The 17,239-nt window shown below is 42.8% G+C and overlaps 1 protein-coding gene across 1 annotated transcript in view; it reads right to left on the reverse strand.

The window, feature by feature from the left end:
- The window catches only part of MYO15A (myosin XVA), a 174,778-nt gene that overhangs the window by 56,393 nt on the left and 101,146 nt on the right, over positions 1–17,239 (reverse strand). Inside the window, 7 exon segments of the mRNA XM_088448112.1 lie at positions 806–881; positions 1,405–1,572; positions 2,595–2,656; positions 6,926–7,046; positions 11,281–11,375; positions 11,837–11,949; positions 12,076–12,264. Of these exon segments, the coding sequence (XP_088304238.1) occupies positions 806–881; positions 1,405–1,572; positions 2,595–2,656; positions 6,926–7,046; positions 11,281–11,375; positions 11,837–11,949; positions 12,076–12,264 (824 nt within the window).

The raw sequence follows: 17,239 nt of genomic DNA on the forward strand, positions 1-17,239 counted from the left end.
ATACTGTATCTATAGCCTGCGTGCATATATCATATACTGTATCTATAACCTGCATGCATATATCATATACTGTATCTATAGCCTGCGTGCATATATCATATACTGTATCTATAGCCTGCGTGCATATATCATATACTGTATCTATAACCTGCGTGCATATATCATATACTGTATCTATATAGCCTGCGTGCATATATCATATACTGTATCTATAGCCTGCGTGCATATATCATATACTGTATCTATAACCTGCATGCATATATCATATACTGTATCTATAGCCTGCGTGCATATATCATATACTGTATCTATAGCCTGCGTGCATATATCATATACTGTATCTATAACCTGCATGCATATATCATATACTGTATCTATAGCCTGCGTGCATATATCATATATTCTGTATCTATAACCTGCGGGCATATTTGCAATTGCGATTCTTGCTGAATCAGGCCCACAAACAAGACACATGCACAGTAGCAAACAATCGCTTCACTACGTCCGGCATTGGCATTGCGTCCACCTTTGACTCAGTAGCAGAGACTGCACCATATTTGCATCATTCTGTGCCATCTAATCCGGACTGAAGTTGGTCCTTCAAAATAGAGCACCATTCTGTTTCTGTACGCGGTAGGTGCACCTTGTACCTGGCACAGAAGTGCATATTTTGTGGTTGTGTAGAATAACTGTGTTGCATTGTGGGCAAAAGAACTGCCTTTCATTGTATGTGTGGGCATCAACTCATGGGTTATTTCGTCGTCTAAGGACTCTAATAAAATGGTGTACAAAGAAGATAACTCACCAGGCCTGGAAGTGATGGAGCTCCCTCTGCTGGAGGCTGCAGGTGTCCTGTAGAAAGATCCATTCACAGCATTCCTCTATGAATAAAATAGGGACACATTGTTTTAAAAAAATGTTGCTTCCATTGGACGCTGCAAACTGTTTGTATGAGGGCGGCCATATTTCTTCCTTTCTGAAAGTGTGACGTCTTTATAGAATTCCTTCATATGTGTTTATAATGGTCACTATGTACTAAGGAGCTAATGGTCTCTGAAGGATATTACTACAAGATGGTCAGTTCCACCACCACCTGTCAGTTCGGTTTCTGAGAAACCTGGCATCACTGAGGCCTGTGAGCGCTGCTGGAAAATGACAGCGTTCTATGTCGGGCTCCTGATACCAATAATACTATGACCAGTATTGAACGGATGGTTATAACCAGGCGTGTAGAGACTCCCAAGTTTCCATATTGATGATAATGATGACAGCTGCATTTTATGGGCCTGCTGTCACTATACACCAGATTCAAAGTTGCAGAATCTCACGATGTAGAAATAATTGACAACATAACAATCGGACTTCTTACAGCTCATAACAATGTGATAAGAGCTTTAGATTTACCTGGACAGGAACCCCAGTTCTCGGCATTGGAGCCACTGTGGGGGTCACCCTGTAAGAACTGGTTCTGCTGGAAGGGGACTGTGGGCTGGTGGAAAGTGGGGATTCAACAGAAGGATTGTTGACCATTTGCTGCTGGATTGCCATGGCCTGCATAGTCATCTGCTGGGCCTGGAGATTGGAATGTAAAAATGACAACAGTTTAGACAAAATCCAGGACAGAACTAACTTCCAGACGGTAAAACTCTGTCTTCCTTAGTGTACATTGCAGGAGATCTCCAACCAGACAACCAGAAGTGAAAACATGTAGTTACTTACATTAGAGTGGAATCTGGAGTATTACTTAAGCTGCATACACACACAACGATTTAGTAAATGAACGATTTTAGTAAACGAGTTTCGTTCATTTTTTCAAGGGAAAAATGAACGAAAATCCTTTACTAAAATCGTTCATTTACTAAATGTAGTGAACGATTTTTTTGAACTACAAACGATTTTTGCATATTCCCTTACTGAAAATCATTGAGTTGGTCAGTCTGACTGAACTAGAAACGTGAACGCGTATGAACGATAATCGTTCATCGTTTTAACTCAGAATGTGAACGATTTTTTCAACGATTGAACGATAAACGATATCATTAATGAAAATCGTTCAAAAAATCGTTGTGTGTGTATGCACCTTCACCTTTGAGATGACGTACTGTACTGTAGGTCTGATCTGTCAAGTTCCAGGCCTCCGATGGTCCCTATTCTGCGCTCCTGTAAATTACCATTCGCTGACTCAAACAAGCAGAAGAGGCTCTCCATGCCCCTCCCCTAGCGCACGCTTCACAAATCAGAGCCAGCCTCATTCTCTGGGCTTCTGTCTATTCCACACACAGAGGATAGATTAGTAGCTCAGTGTATAAGATTATCACTGATTCGTGACACAAGCACTAGTGCAGGGGCACCGACAACTGCCGTGATGGGAACAGGAGCACAACGCAGGGACATAAGGCATGGGATATGGCGGCGCTCAGGGAAGTAATTCACCAGATTTCACTCTAACATTACCTACATATAATATAAAATTTTTACTTTTTGGGTAGAGTTATTTCAAAGAAAGACATCAATATTTTTGGATCATAATATCTAAATCAGGGCTTATACTGCCAATATGTTACAAACCAGCAGAAACGATCGGCCAGACTTACCAGTAACATAGCTTGCTGGTTGATGTACGCTTGCTGCTGAGCATACATGCTTTGCTCCAAGCCTACAGGAAGAAAGTGTTTAATGTTACAGGCTGTGGGTTCTAGTTACTAAGCAGTGTTAGGAGACAGAGGACCTCATTCAGAGTCGGTCGAAGCGGCCGCACAGTCGTACGCCACCGATGTTCGCTATACTGCACATGCGTAAAGTTCGCAATGCGCGTGCGCAAACTAGCCGCTACGATCAGAAATTTCTCACTCCTTGAACACAGCCAGGTCGGTAGTTTGAGTGACAGATTAAGGCGTTTGTGGGTGGTAACAGGGGAAGGTGCTTGAAAACGAGGGAGTGGAGATCCGAACGCAGGCGTGCCTAATTATGTGAACGGCGTTTTATGGGAGTGCATACGGATTATGGGAGTGCATAATTAACAAAGTAGCGTCATGGCACATGTGACATGGGAGGTTTTTACACTGACATGATCGTAGAGCTTAAGAGAGAGTATGGTCAACCTTAAGCTCTACGACCAGTTCCGATGGTTCCCGATGGTCTCGATTAATCCTTATATGCCCGGAGATGACGTGCAATGCGTACGAGAAGGGGGCGTATTTTTTTGTCATCTGACCGCTTCCTCCCCTTGGTCGGCCAACTACCGATCCGAACTTAGGGACGCAACTTGCGAGGGAATCATTTGAATATCCGGCCCCTTCTTCCGTACGACCGTGCGGCCGCTTCGACCGACTCTGAATGAGGTCCAGAGTGAAAAGTGATAAGGTGCCAGCCAATCAGCTCCTAACTGCCATCTCACAGGCTGTGTTTGAAAAGTGACAGTTGGGAGCTGATTGGCTGGCACCTTATCACTTTTCACTCTGTCTCCTAACACTGCTTAGTAAATAGACCCCTGTGTCTTATAAGTAACAATGAATAATCCCACTCTCCAACAGCAAAAATGCATTAAAATATTCTTGGACCACTGATTTCATGACCTCGTTTTGTGTACCTGCAACATTTAGACATGTGAAATAAGGACAAAATAAGACTCGCCCCGGTCCACCCTAAAATCCACCGTGATCCGCCCAGAAATGCCCTCTATTGGTTGAAACTCCGCCCCTATAGCTCAACAGGACAGTTAGAAGGTAGGCTTGTGTCACATGACCCATTTTAGCAGCATAAATGATGGGGTGCAAAACAATTAATGCTATCAAAATTATCTAAATATTGATACACTGTATATAATACACACATTGTTTTTTTTCTTTCTACAATAATATATGTATCTGGTAAATCTAAACAATGAGGTCTGATGTCATCGCATATATATTTAGTCAGCTCTGATGTCAACACAGTGTTCATTAGGCAAATGTATATGATAAGGAAACATATCCTCCCTCCCTACTGTATTACAGACTTGACCTGGAGACAGGGCCGGATTAAGGTCTGTGGGGGCCCCTGAGCAACAAACATGTGGGGACCCCTATTAAATGTGACAAACTGGGGGTATGTGCAATGGGGGACCTTATGCAGAGCCCCCAGTAGTGTCAGTGCCCACAGTGGTAGTGCCCTGGATGCAGTGCACCCAGTAGTAGTGCCCCTTATGTAGTGCCCCCTATGCAATACTCCCATTAGTAGTGCCCACTGTAGTAATGCCCTCTGTATAAATGCCCCCAGTAGTAATACCCCTGTAGTTGTGCCCCAAATAGTAATGCCCCCCAGTAGTAATTGGGCGTGTGCCCAATAGTAATGCCCTAGTAGTAATGCCCCGTGTATAAATCCCCCAGTAGTAATACCCATGTAGTTGTGCCCCCAATAGTAATGCCCCTAGTAGTCATTCCCCCTTTAGTAGAGCCCTCTGTAGAAATGCCCCTCTATTAGTGCCCCCAATACTAATGCTCCCTCTCTAGTAGAGCCCCCAATAGTAATGCCCCTTGATTAATGCCCCCAGCAGTAATGCCTACCCCCCGAGTAATGCCCCCAGTAGTACTTCCCCCCCCAGTAATGCCCCAGTAGTAATGCCCCCCCAGTAATGCTCCCACTAGTAATGCCTCCCCCCTCCCCGAGTAATGCTCCAGTAGTAATGCTCCCCCCTGAGTAATGCCCCCAGAGGTAATGCCCCCCCGCCAGTAATGCCCCCAGTTGTAATGCCTCCAGCCCTCCACCCTCCCCGAGTAATGCCCCAGTAGTAATGCTCCCCCCCGAGTAATGTCCCCTGTAGTAATGCCCCCCGCCAGTAATGCCCCCAGTAGGCTACTTACAGTACAAAAAATAAAAATAAAGCTAATACTTACCTTAAGCTAAGCCCTGCGTCCTCTGCAGTCCGCTCGGCTGCTCCTCTGCACTATGGCAGCGACGTCATGACGTCTCTGCCATAGTGCACTGCGTGAGCCGGAAGCAGGAGCTCACGTGAGCTCAAGCCTCCGACTCCGGCTGCTTCTGCAGGCATAGTTGCCAAGTTCGCTTATAACAAGCGGAATTGGGTTTCTTTTTTTCGAGAGTTGCTTGTTTTTTATCATGGTAGCTTGTTGCTTGTTTTTGGGCATGTTTTTTTTAAGGTAGCTTGTTTTTGGGCTTGTTTTTTTGTGAGCATTGCCGAGGCGAACCTGGAGGTAAGTGTGTGTGTGTGTTTTTTTACACCAGTATTGACTGAGGGAGGGAGGGGGAGAGGCTGCGTCTGGGGCATAGAGGGCAGTAGCCAGTGGGCAGGATGAAGTTGTAGGGGGCAGGCATGAAGGAGAGGTAACCTAGATGATGGAAATGAGGCAGGTACATGGGGGTGAGTTATAGTGAAGGGATAATAGAATTAGACAGGTAACAGTAATGAAGGAGGTAAGGAAGAGGGGTGAGAGGAATGGGGAGTCAGGTAAAGGAATATTGGGTACACACACTAGATGATATGTCACCCGATCCTGCTAATTGGGCTGACATATCTTCCACATCGGCCAGTGTGTACTCACTATGCGCAACCCTGCGCACTCCCGCAGGTCATCCCATCGGGTCGTTCTGTCGGCATGCATGTAGGGCCGATGGATCGACCCAGATGGCATAGTGGATGGAGCGGTGCCCGACATATCGGGCGTTCGGTCACCGCATCGTGCAGTATGTATCGACCGCCCTATATATATTGCGTGGTCGGGCGACACATCGCTGGGTACACACATCGGCAAGTGTGTACCCAGCTGAAGACTGGCAAGGGAATGAGGTATGAAAAGAGGGGGGAGGTAACAATATGGAGGCTGGTGTAGAGGGAGAAAAGCAATATAGGCAGATAATAAGGCTATGCATACACTAACATATTTATGTTAGTGAAGGGGGGAATAAAGGAAGTTAGGTAGAGAGTGAGGACAAAGAGACACCCCCATAAATTGGGCTTTTTTATTGGGCTTTTTATGATTGGTTTGGGCTTGTTTTGGGCTTGTTTTTTACTTATAGGTTGCTTATTTTACATTTCAGAGTTGGCAACACTGGCTGCGGGGAGGGAGCAGCGGGCGCCTGGTAAATGGAGCCTCCCTGCGGCGCCGGGGTTAGGTTGGCCGGAGGAGGCGGAACTGGTTCCGTCTCCTCCGGTCCTCTTTAACCACGATGGGTGTGGGGGCCCTTAACGTGTGGGGGCCCAGGGGTGATCGCCCCTGTCGCCCCCCCCCCCCCCCCATTAATCTGTTCCTGCCTGGAGACTTATCCATGGTGATAGAACTCCTATGTGACGGCTTATAATAACCATTATTATCCATAAATCACAGGAGGGAACATATTATTATTATATTATGCAGAGGCGTCTATATTTACTGTAGGTACTTGAAAGACAATTAGGAGTTTATTTACTTAACTACGTCTTTTCAAAGTTGACGATTATTGGCGCTTTTCCTGCAGAATTGAAAACAGCAACAGGATTGCCTTGTATTTAATAGTATTGCGATTTTAAATTTCGGATTACAAACTGCAGATAATCGTCGGCTTTGAAAAGACGCTGTTTAGTAAATAAACCCCTTAAACCGAATTACAGTTTGCCTCACACGTCCTGGACACCTGTAGTTCTTAAACTGCACCAGACTCCATCACACACACCCACACAGCAGAGGCAGCCATTTTGTGGCCTACGTAATGTATGTCTCAGTAATGCCTCATGGATCGGTAATGCCATTAGTGAATGGATAGACTGCGTTCTCGTAACTATGGGTTTATTTCTGGCTGCCTGTAATTTGTAGCCAACAGGTACGCTTTATGGAACATTTGCTATCAAAAACTATTTCCTGACCGATTGTCCCATCACATGTAACGCTCTGTATGACAGGACGACAGTAGACAATACACTATGACAATATTACAGTGAATCCAGTCTTACCTGTGTGGTGGGACCCTTCACCTGGCATATTGGATTCTCCCGTTACCTCACTGCCGTCCCTCCCTCTGACACCTCCGCCTCCCTTCATCTTCTGGGACATTGATGCTAGCTTTTCCAAATCCTGCGGAGGAGACAGGGGCCAGGTGAGAGGTGATAGCTCTGTGAGGATGAGCTGAAAGTGATCTGTGACAAAGAGCTCGGCGAGGGAGATCAGGTGACATTCATCCAGGATACCATTGTATTAAGTGGGCGCTCACTAAGCAACATATGTGCTGCCTAGCAATAATATCAAATGCTTCTCAACAGAGCCACACTCTTATCAGGGCCTAATTTAGAGTCAGACATAGAGCTGTATTCAATTTGAGCGGAGCCGCGATACTTTTTTGCCTCCCTTACTTTTCGCCTACTTTGCATGTTGTGCGTGTGCCCGCTTATCCCCGTATTCAATTTGACAGTAGGCGAAAACGGGACCCGGCGAAATTTGAACAGGCGGAAAGTACTATCAGATTTGGGGAAATCAGCCTGACACCCCCCAAAAGACGCTCTGACATGGGGGTTAGCTATGGTACCCCCTGATTTGGCTTGCTGAAGGTATTTGGTGTTTTTAAATGGGCTCAATAGCTGCTAAATAGCGATTTTGTATACGTGGTGAAGAATAGTATTCAGGAGGGTTTTTTGCAGAAAATAACTTATCCCAGCAAATTTGGGGTACTTGAAAATGGGGGCCAGCATATTTTAAAGTTGCTAAAGTTAAGTTTAAAAAACGTTAAAAATCCACCTGCTGCAAGCACCTGCAATGAAAAAAACACCTGGGGCATACTTGGGGACCCCCCCAGAGTCAAGTTCGCTAGTTTTTAACTTTGTCCCCCAACATTTTTTTTTTCGCCCCCAAAATCAAAGTGATTTTTTGGGGTGTTCTTAAGTTATTATTATTATTTTTTTTACACAGATTACCTTTGGGGGACTGTCTGAAGGCTGCACGGGGGTTCCTGCAACGTTGCACCCCAAAACCCCAATTCTGCACTTTTTTCCGCCTGCTATTTATAGGCGAAACTTTTTCGCCTATTACATTGCATTGACTTTCTGCCTAGGTGGAAAGTCTTTCAAATTGAATACGGCGATACTTTTCCGCCGGGCGAAATTACGTCATCGACGAAACTTTTTTGCTGAATACAGGCTATAGACACAAATTGTGTTTTTTTTCTTCCATAACTTTCAATTCTGTTAGTGCACATGTGCCGCTGTGACTGCGTATAGCTAGGGTGGAGGGATCAGGGCAGGAATTGGCGTGCAGACACAGGCAGTGGGTGTGTGGGCACAATGAAATTGCAATAAGGCTGGGGTGGCCAAACCGGTCCTCGAGATCCCCTAACAGTTCATGTTTTGCAGACCAACTGTGGATCTGTAGAATGTGTCAGTTAGAAATTAATGCAGTACATGTTTTAAAATGGGACAGTTAGTAATGATTACGCCTGTGCACCAGCTAGGTGATCTGCAAAACATGTGATGTTAGGGGCCCTCGAGGACTGGGTTGGCCACCCTCGCAATAAAGGTTTATGAGTGTCTGACAAATCGCCTCTGACATAGCCGGCAAAAAGTCACAGACGTGGCTGGTGGGAGGGGTGCTGAAACCCTGGTGTAAGTCGCACACTGGTGATGATTCCGACTGATTGGTTTAATTAAAATGTCAAAAAAACACACCCATTTATGTAAATACAGTTAGGGGCATATTTATTTTTACACCCGCATTGTAATTTCTTTTCGCCGCTATTTATTCGCCTGTATGTATCAAAAAACACAAGGACAGGGACTCCAGAAAATGCTGACCACGCATGTGCGGCAGCCATTGCCAGGGAGCAGTGACGGCTCCAGAGGTGCTGCTGCAGCGCAATCCAAAATTCAAATAGGGGAGCACCAACTGCCGCCTCATACGTTGCCAAACATCGCCGGCCGGTACACACTGGCAGTTGGGTGGCTCCCCTATTTGAATTTTGGACTGCGCTGCAGGAACACCTCTGGAGCCGCCACTGCCGGGGGGAGGGTTCTGGATGAATCCTCTCCAGGTATGCTTTGCGAAGCTGCAAAACGAATTTGGACGCAGAGAGTGACCATTTCAGTGGGTGTTTTTGGGATCTAGTGGGGGTGGATAGCCAGGCACAGACGTGCCGCGGTCGGCGACTGTAGCTTTGGCCGCAGTTGCACTGATTTCGGTGCCCATGTTCAGACGGACATTCTGCGCCTCCATAGGGCTGGTGCGGTGTTCTATGGTGGGAATGATGTGCAGTCGATGGTGCGTCTCAACACACAAATAGGCAGTTCAGCGCCGCAGCTGGTAGGCGTCTCTGTACGTATCCCATCAGCTGGGGCGTTAGCATAAAGACGCGGTCGCATTACAGAGAAAGACGCAGCTGCATTAGCATCCGCCTCTGAATATATTTTCTAGTGTTCTCATAAGGAAAAAAAAATGGTAGTTGGGTCTGCGGCAGCTGCTCCGAGTCCCCGCTTTTTATCTGCACGATCTACCCATTAACTGCAATGTATTACTGTTCTGTAGCATTTATAGTACTCATGGTGAAACCGCACCTCCAGACGCATCTGACCCAGGTACGTGAAGGGGAGGGAGCTGCGGTTGCAAAGTTGCGTATATGACCAACTGTGACTAGGTCACATTTTGCGTTTCGGTACAACTCTGAATGGGGTCCTCAGTCCAAAGGGTCCATTTCACTCATTTTACGATTTAATATTAAATATATATACAGCACGTCATGCGCTTCCACACAAATTAAGCAGGAGGCACTCCTCCGGACTTTGTAAAACCAAACAGGTGTTTATTCGACTGAACATGCCGACGTTTCAAGGCCCCTACGGCCTTTTCATCAGGGTGGTTTTTCACACCCTGATGAAATGGCCGTAGGGGCCTTGAAACGTCGGAGGAGTGCCACCTGCTTCATTTGTGTGGAAGCGCATGACATGCTCTATTGATTATTGTGGAAGGCACCCCGGCATGTAACCATTTTTCTATAAAGAGTGCCCTTCTACATGTGACTATATATATATATATATATATATATATTGTGACACAGTCGGGATAAGGGTCCCTCTCCTGGGTAGCTGGACTCCCTCTTTACACACACAGCAGCCAGAGAAACAGGACACAATTCTGGGGTTCTCGCGCAAGCTGGTCGGAGCCAGTCTTTATTGTACTGGACACGTAAATAAAACAAAATACAAACAAAAATACTAGCCCGTCTGGGCTCTAACTAGACAGCAGGTTCGCTCACTAATAGAAGACTAAATAAGTTCACGTCCACAGTACTTACAGGTGGTATCACACAGTGTCTCAGAGCAAACTAGCCTGCGGGCCTGCCCTCCCAGGTATGAGACCCTCAGCCACAAATAAACCCAGCTTATATCAGCCATTTCCAGGTGCAAGCCCTAACGAGACTGCTACCAGGCTGAAAGGCCCAACACCTGGAGTGGCTTGTGGATGGAGCCCTCCCTCTCCTCACATCCACACCCCAAGGACCCATTCCGGCCTTTCACTAAAGCCGACATTTCCAGTCTGTTTTTCCAAACAGACTACCCCTGGGGTTTTAAAACATATAGGACAGGAATCTGGGACAGACATAGAAGCCTTTCAAAACTGCTCCAGTGCTTCTATCACTATATATATATATATATATATATATATATATATATATATAATTTTTTTTTTTTTCCTACAATGACATTATGGGGCTGATTCTGATTCAGTCCATTCGCACTCACTTTTCCGCCTAGATGTGGATGCCTGGCTGTGTATACTAAGAGATCTATGCATCTGCATGTGGAAGCCTATCTCACCCACGGTTCTTACGTCTGCAGCCACCATCAACAGCATTGGGACTTACACTAGCCCGGTGGCAAATCTATAATGGGCGCAGGGGGGCTCACACCCTGCACCCAATTATTCAACAATTACCTCTCTGGAGTCCAGCGTCGGCAGTAACATCGCTGTACAAATCACCTCAAAATGGGCGCCGTGGCCACTTTACCAGCATTTTGCGCATGCGCAGTAGGGAAATCACTGGGGAAATGGCTGCTGCGCCACTGAACTAGCAAACTCCGTCCGTGCGCTTGTCTAAATTGAAGCATGCACAGTCACTGATTTATCTCTATGGGGCATGCGCAATAAGGTGAAATCCACAAGAACCATCCGCAATGTCGCCCGCACCGGATTCAGAATGAGCCCCTGTACCTTTGATGGTGTGGACAGGAGAAGCTGAGAGTAGGTGCATACCTCCCAATGTTGCAAATATCCAAATCTGCCCATGACCAGATTTTAGCAATGTCAAAAGGAAATAAAAATCTCTTACCCCATTCCCGTAAGACAGTACAGGGTCAAACAGGCTGTCCAGGTAATGATCCATGCCTTTCTGGGAGGGAGGCTCACTGAACGTATCCGATTCTGCTGGCAGAAGACACATTGACGGATCATCCATCAGTCAATGCTGCAACATTCAGATACAGCAACATCTGTGTGCTAACTGATTGGCTTGTACATGCCCTCCCGCAATGCATTGTGTACTAAACAAACTGTTTAACTGTTCTTAACCAAGGCCTTTTTATATCACCTTGGAACAGCTGCTCTGTTGTATTTGCCTTTGGACACGACACAAAAATGCTCTGCGGAAACAGTTGCATCCAAAGCACAGGTTGGACCTTAGTTGTGTCGTATCCAAGACCAACAAAAATGAATAAACACATATAGACCTGGGTGAAAAACACAAAGTAATAGCTGCTTGAAGACATGTGTATAAGTAAAAGTTGAACAAAGTTTTCTATATAGGACAATATTATAGACTTTGCTTTGGGATCACATGTTCTGTTACTTTAGTAAAGTGTCTTCAGGCCGTGTTCTTCTACACTTACCATGGCTGTAATAACCCTCTGAATCGGGGACACCCTGAAGTGGTAAAGACGGGGCTTTCATCATTGGTGGGGGTGGGACCTCCTCATCCACATCAGACCCATTCCCAAATACTCTATGAATAAAATAAAGATGGGACAGAGACACTGTAACCAGGAAGGATCTCAGTAAACATATAGGTGACTGCAATGGCTTCTATACGGAGACTAGCTGGTCAGTCTGAATGGAGTGAGATACCCACGCACTGCGCCGTTCAGCGCCCTCCTTCGCCGCTTCTGAAGTGATGAAATAAGATTTCTGTTTGGGGAATTCTCTGGGCAATTCCACATCGGAGATCAGATCCAGGACATAATCATGGCCAGCCAGCTCCGACCAATGGCCGCCATTCTTTATAGACACTGACCAGCCCCTCCAGCCCTCGCTCACCCCCCTAAGGAGAGAGGTCACAGACATTTTATTAGAATCCCGAAACCTACACCCACAAACCACAGTCTGCATTATAGGGCACCTGTTAGCTGTACTCAATGAAGGTGGCTATTTTGTGGGCGTAGCCAATATTCAAGCAAAGTCGATCACGATCCTGGTGAATTCATCTCCCATTCATTCGTTATTGGTGCACAGTTCACAGAATTTAGCAACACTTCCATTAGTGATACTTAATAATATTTATTGTTACCATATTTTCGCTAAGCTCTAGCCCACAGTCAGAGCAGCCATAATAAATAGCATCTTATGGTAGTGAGCGCTGGAGAACAATGGGCCCCATTTACAAACGAGTTGTAGGTGGAGAGATATTTTTCTTTATGTTTCATTGTGTTAGTTTTCATATTTTAAGCAGTATTTATTAGAACTTATGACTAGGGCGAGCGCAAATGAAGTCAGTCCTTCTTTGCGCTATTTTTCTTTCCTAGAGAACGTTTTATTTATTTATTTATTCTGCACATGCGCATAAGGGGGATTAGAATTTTGCGCATGTGCAGTTTCTATTTCCGAACGCCGAGGAGGTGTCGGGGAGCCATTTTGGAGGAAGAACGTGCTCCAGTGACTCCATAATGGACAGCAAAGATAAGTGTGAGCGGTATGACGGCAGGGCTAGCATCCAGCAGCGGCAACAATTCTAGGGCTTCACCAGGGGGAGGGGTGCTTGTATGACAGGGGATGGGTGGTTGTCATTTGTTACCCGCCCGAGCGTTGTGCACGGCTGGCCGTGGGACCAGCATCCAGCTTCTATACACTGAAACACAGCTTGTCGGGGAAGCCTCCAGCGTATCACATGATCCCCAATCAAAGATTCATGGGTAAGTCCCCGGATGAAGCCCCTCAGCTGGTTGTCGGGAACCTCAGCGCTTGTGAGCGCTATTTAACACATGCTTTGAGCCTGGTGAAAAAAAAACTAAAAACGAACGGTAAGTTTCACTTTCCCTTCGTTTGTAAATAAAGGTTACCATGTCTGCTCATGATACAAGCGCTATTGAATAGCGCTATTCGAAAAAACAGATAACATACTGGGGACCACTATTACTAAATACCTGCAACTGTTAAATATCTTCACTAACGAGTTTGAACAGCTCAAACTCGTTAGATATCTAATATATGGAAGAAATCTCAGCAATATTCCCCATCTGAGAAACAGAATTCTTCTGGGAATTGGCTTGTATTAAAGAACTTGGAAAGTACTTTTAATCTTTAGCGCCACTGTGTGACACAATCTGTGTGTTTAAGGACTATTATTAAGTTTGGTGAAGGCTTACTCTGTGCCACACGGGCAGCTTATGATTTGTATTGCGCACTTTTTGGATTAATTTTTATTTTTCTTAAATCTTTGTTTCTTCACTAATATTGATCTGAGGTGCTGCATAAAATGTTTTCTTTTAGAGAAAATAGGAGAGAACTCCTTAAAGATTTATTTGGTAATAGTACCACAGATGTTAATACAAGTGATGAAGATTTAAGTACAGTATTACTCCAATTGGAAAAAGCTGTACTTAAAGAGAATCGCCTGTGGTGGGAGATCATCACGTTAGAAAGGTACCAACTGGAGAATCTGGTTCCTAAAGGCCTAAAAATCCAGAAGGCACCCTCATTTAATTCTAAAAATATTGACTTTAAAAAAGAATGGGACTTAATTCTGCATCAATGCTCAAGTAAACTTATTGAATTAATATTAAGAGAGCGTAGACAGAATATAAAAGTCCTAAATGAGGAAATTAATAATCTCCAGTTGTTGATAGAACCATTTAAAGATTTGGAGGATTTCAAGGAATCAGAAACTGAGATTGTGAGAAAATTAAATAAAGAAACTAGAGAATTAAAGGGAAAAAAACGGAAAAAGTATGAGAGAGACACGAAAAAAGACTTGGGTCAAGGTGAGGAGGATGAGAGGATTGAAAAAACAAACAGAAATTTATCAATAGAGAGAGAAAGTGATTTGGAAAATCTAGCATTAGAACCATCATGGCAGAGGGTTGATAGAAAGAAACCGAGATATAACCAAAACATCTATAGATGGAGGAATGATAAGTATAGATATAAACCCAGAGGTAGTTATGAAAATAATCAATATTGGAATAAACGAAATTTTCCTTTTGAAAATAGAAGGCCAAATAACAGTCATTATGAAATGAATAGATTTCAAGTATTGGATGAAGTAAATGAACCAAGATCTCCTTTTTTAGGATGGTGCCCAACAAACAGGAGAAGACCATAGACAAAAACATAGATAAAAACAAAGAAGTGCCTAAAATTAATAAGAAATATAAAAGAGGAAAAAGGGGGGGTAAAAAAAGTAAAAAAAGAGAGAAAAAAATGAGGAATAGATCAAAAAAACATAATGATAATCACGATAGCTCTGATGTTGCTAAGATTTTTAATCTGAGTGATAAAGTATTATCAGAGGCAGAAGAAATAGTTCTTAAGAAAGGATTAAAATTTGCACCAACCAACCAACTTGATCCTTTCCATTTTTATATTGATCTACAAAAATTCATACGTAAATTAACGGTAAAAAAGTTTTTTCTTAATAAAAATGAGGATGATAATAAATTAGAGGAAGCCAGTGGACCCTCTGGATCCTCTTTTAAACCAAAATCCTCTTTTTACCCTTCATACCAAAAAGGCAGCTTCATTGATTGTTTTGGTAAAATGGTTTTGGAAGAGGTGGAATCAATTCTAAAGAAGAAAAAGAAAAAATTTAATTTGACAACCAAAGAATGGACAGCATTAAAATCATTAAAGAATGATAATGAGTTGGTAATAAAACCTGCAGATAAGGGTGGAGGAGTGGTCTTAATGAGGAGAAGTGATTATATATCAGAAATAGATAAACAATTAATGGATGGTCTTACTTATAAAAAGTTAAAATCTGACCCATTATTCAGGATAATGAAGGATCTAGTATCCCTCACTAATGAAGCTTTATCTAATAAGGTTTTGAATAAATCTGAATATGAATATATAAATATACAAAATCCTTCAACACCGACCATTTATATTCTGCCAAAGGTGCATAAAGACCCCCTCCACCCGCCAGGGAGACCGATTATTTCGGGAACAAATAGTATAACATCCAATCTCTCTGCAGTCATTGATTATTATCTGCAACCACTTGTAAAATCAACAAGGGCTTATTTGAAAGACACGAATGATGTTCTTGGGAAATTAAATAATGTGAAATGGAAAAATGGATATTTCCTTATAAGTGCAGATGTGTCAACATTGTACACTATCATTGAGATGGATAAAGGTCTTCAAGCCGTAGCATATTTTTTAAACAAATCAGATTATTCAAGTGAACTTAAATTATTTATTTTAGAAGGTATTAAATTTATCTTAACTAATAATTATTTCTTTTTTAATGGTTTTTATTATATACAACAAGTGGGAACGGCGATGGGCACCAGGTTTGCTCCAAGTTATGCGAATTTATTTATGGCATATTGGGAAGAGTCCATCATCTTGTCGGATGGTATACTTGGGGCAAACCTGGTGTCGTGGCAACGTTTTATAGATGACGTGTTATTTATTTGGTCAGGCACTGAAGATGAGCTAAATAGATTTTGTGAATCCTTGGGTAATAATAATTTTAATATTAAATTGTCTTTTAGTATAAGTCAAATAGAAGTATCCTTTTTAGACCTATGGATTTATATAAAAAATTACAGCATATGCACGAGAGTGTTTAGGAAGGCTACTGACTCAAATGCGTATATAGATAAATCAAGTCAGCATCATCATAACTGGCTTGATGGAATCCCCTATGGTCAATTTTTAAGGGTAAAACGCAATTGTAGTGAGCCAGAGGTTTATAATGAACAAGTGGCATTTATGAGTAAACGATTTCTTAATAAAGGTTATAATAATGATTGCATTCAAAATGCAAAATGTAAGGTTGATATGATAGACCGTTCTGACTTGCTACAATGGAAAGAGAAGGATATTATAAAAAATGAGAATCAGAGAGATAAATTGCAATGATCTTTTATTAGTGGTTTTAATTATCACTACAAAGAAATAGAAAGTGTTTTCCGTAAACACTGGAAGATTTTACAAAAGGACCCAGTGATTGGGGATAAAATTATATCGAAACCATCTTTTATTTATAGACGTGCTCCATCAATTAGAGATAAAATTGTGAGAAGTGCCCTGGATGACCAAAAAAGAAGTAGTATAAGGAGTCAGGGTTTCCACCAATGTGGTCTGTGTAAAATTTGTCGGACTGTTAAAGGCCAGAGTAAATTAAAGAAATTTAAGGTTAGGGGTCAAACTTACAAGATAAGAGACTTCATAACATGTAATTCTAAAAATATTGTGTATGCACTGGAATGTAATTGTGGACTTTTATATATAGGGAAAACGAGTAGGTCCCTTAAGATAAGATTAGCCGAACACCTTTATAATATTAAAAAAGGCCTTGAAACGCATACAGTCTCTGCACATTTTAAGCAATTACATAATTCCAACCCTTGTAATATTAAAGCCTTTTGGGGGATAGAACAAACTAATCCAACATGGAAAGAAAAAAATACTGAAATTAGACTTGCTAAATCAGAGATGCGTTGGATTTATAAGTTACAAAACCCTAGTCCCCCAAGGGTTAAATAGTGATTTTGAGATTAAATGGTTCTTATAATTTTTATGCAATAATTTTATTTATGGATTTCTCTCTTATTATATTTTAATATTCTTTTAATATATCTTTTATATGCTTCTTATTTGTTTTTATCACCTGTGATTTATGAACTACTAAAATGAGCCTTTATGAATAGGAACATTTTTATTAACCTAATACCTATCTCTGTCTTGTTAGATTTTTAAAGCCATCAGTGTTTATTGTGAATATGGACTTCCGTTTTGCGTTTTATTATATGGAACGCATGATACAGCTATTGGTTATAGATTTGTGTTTG

The sequence above is a fragment of the Taudactylus pleione genome, unplaced genomic scaffold (genome assembly GCF_031769625.1).
Source record: "Taudactylus pleione unplaced genomic scaffold, aTauple2 ptg000451l, whole genome shotgun sequence".
In the NCBI taxonomy this organism is placed as follows: Eukaryota; Metazoa; Chordata; class Amphibia; order Anura; family Myobatrachidae; genus Taudactylus; species Taudactylus pleione.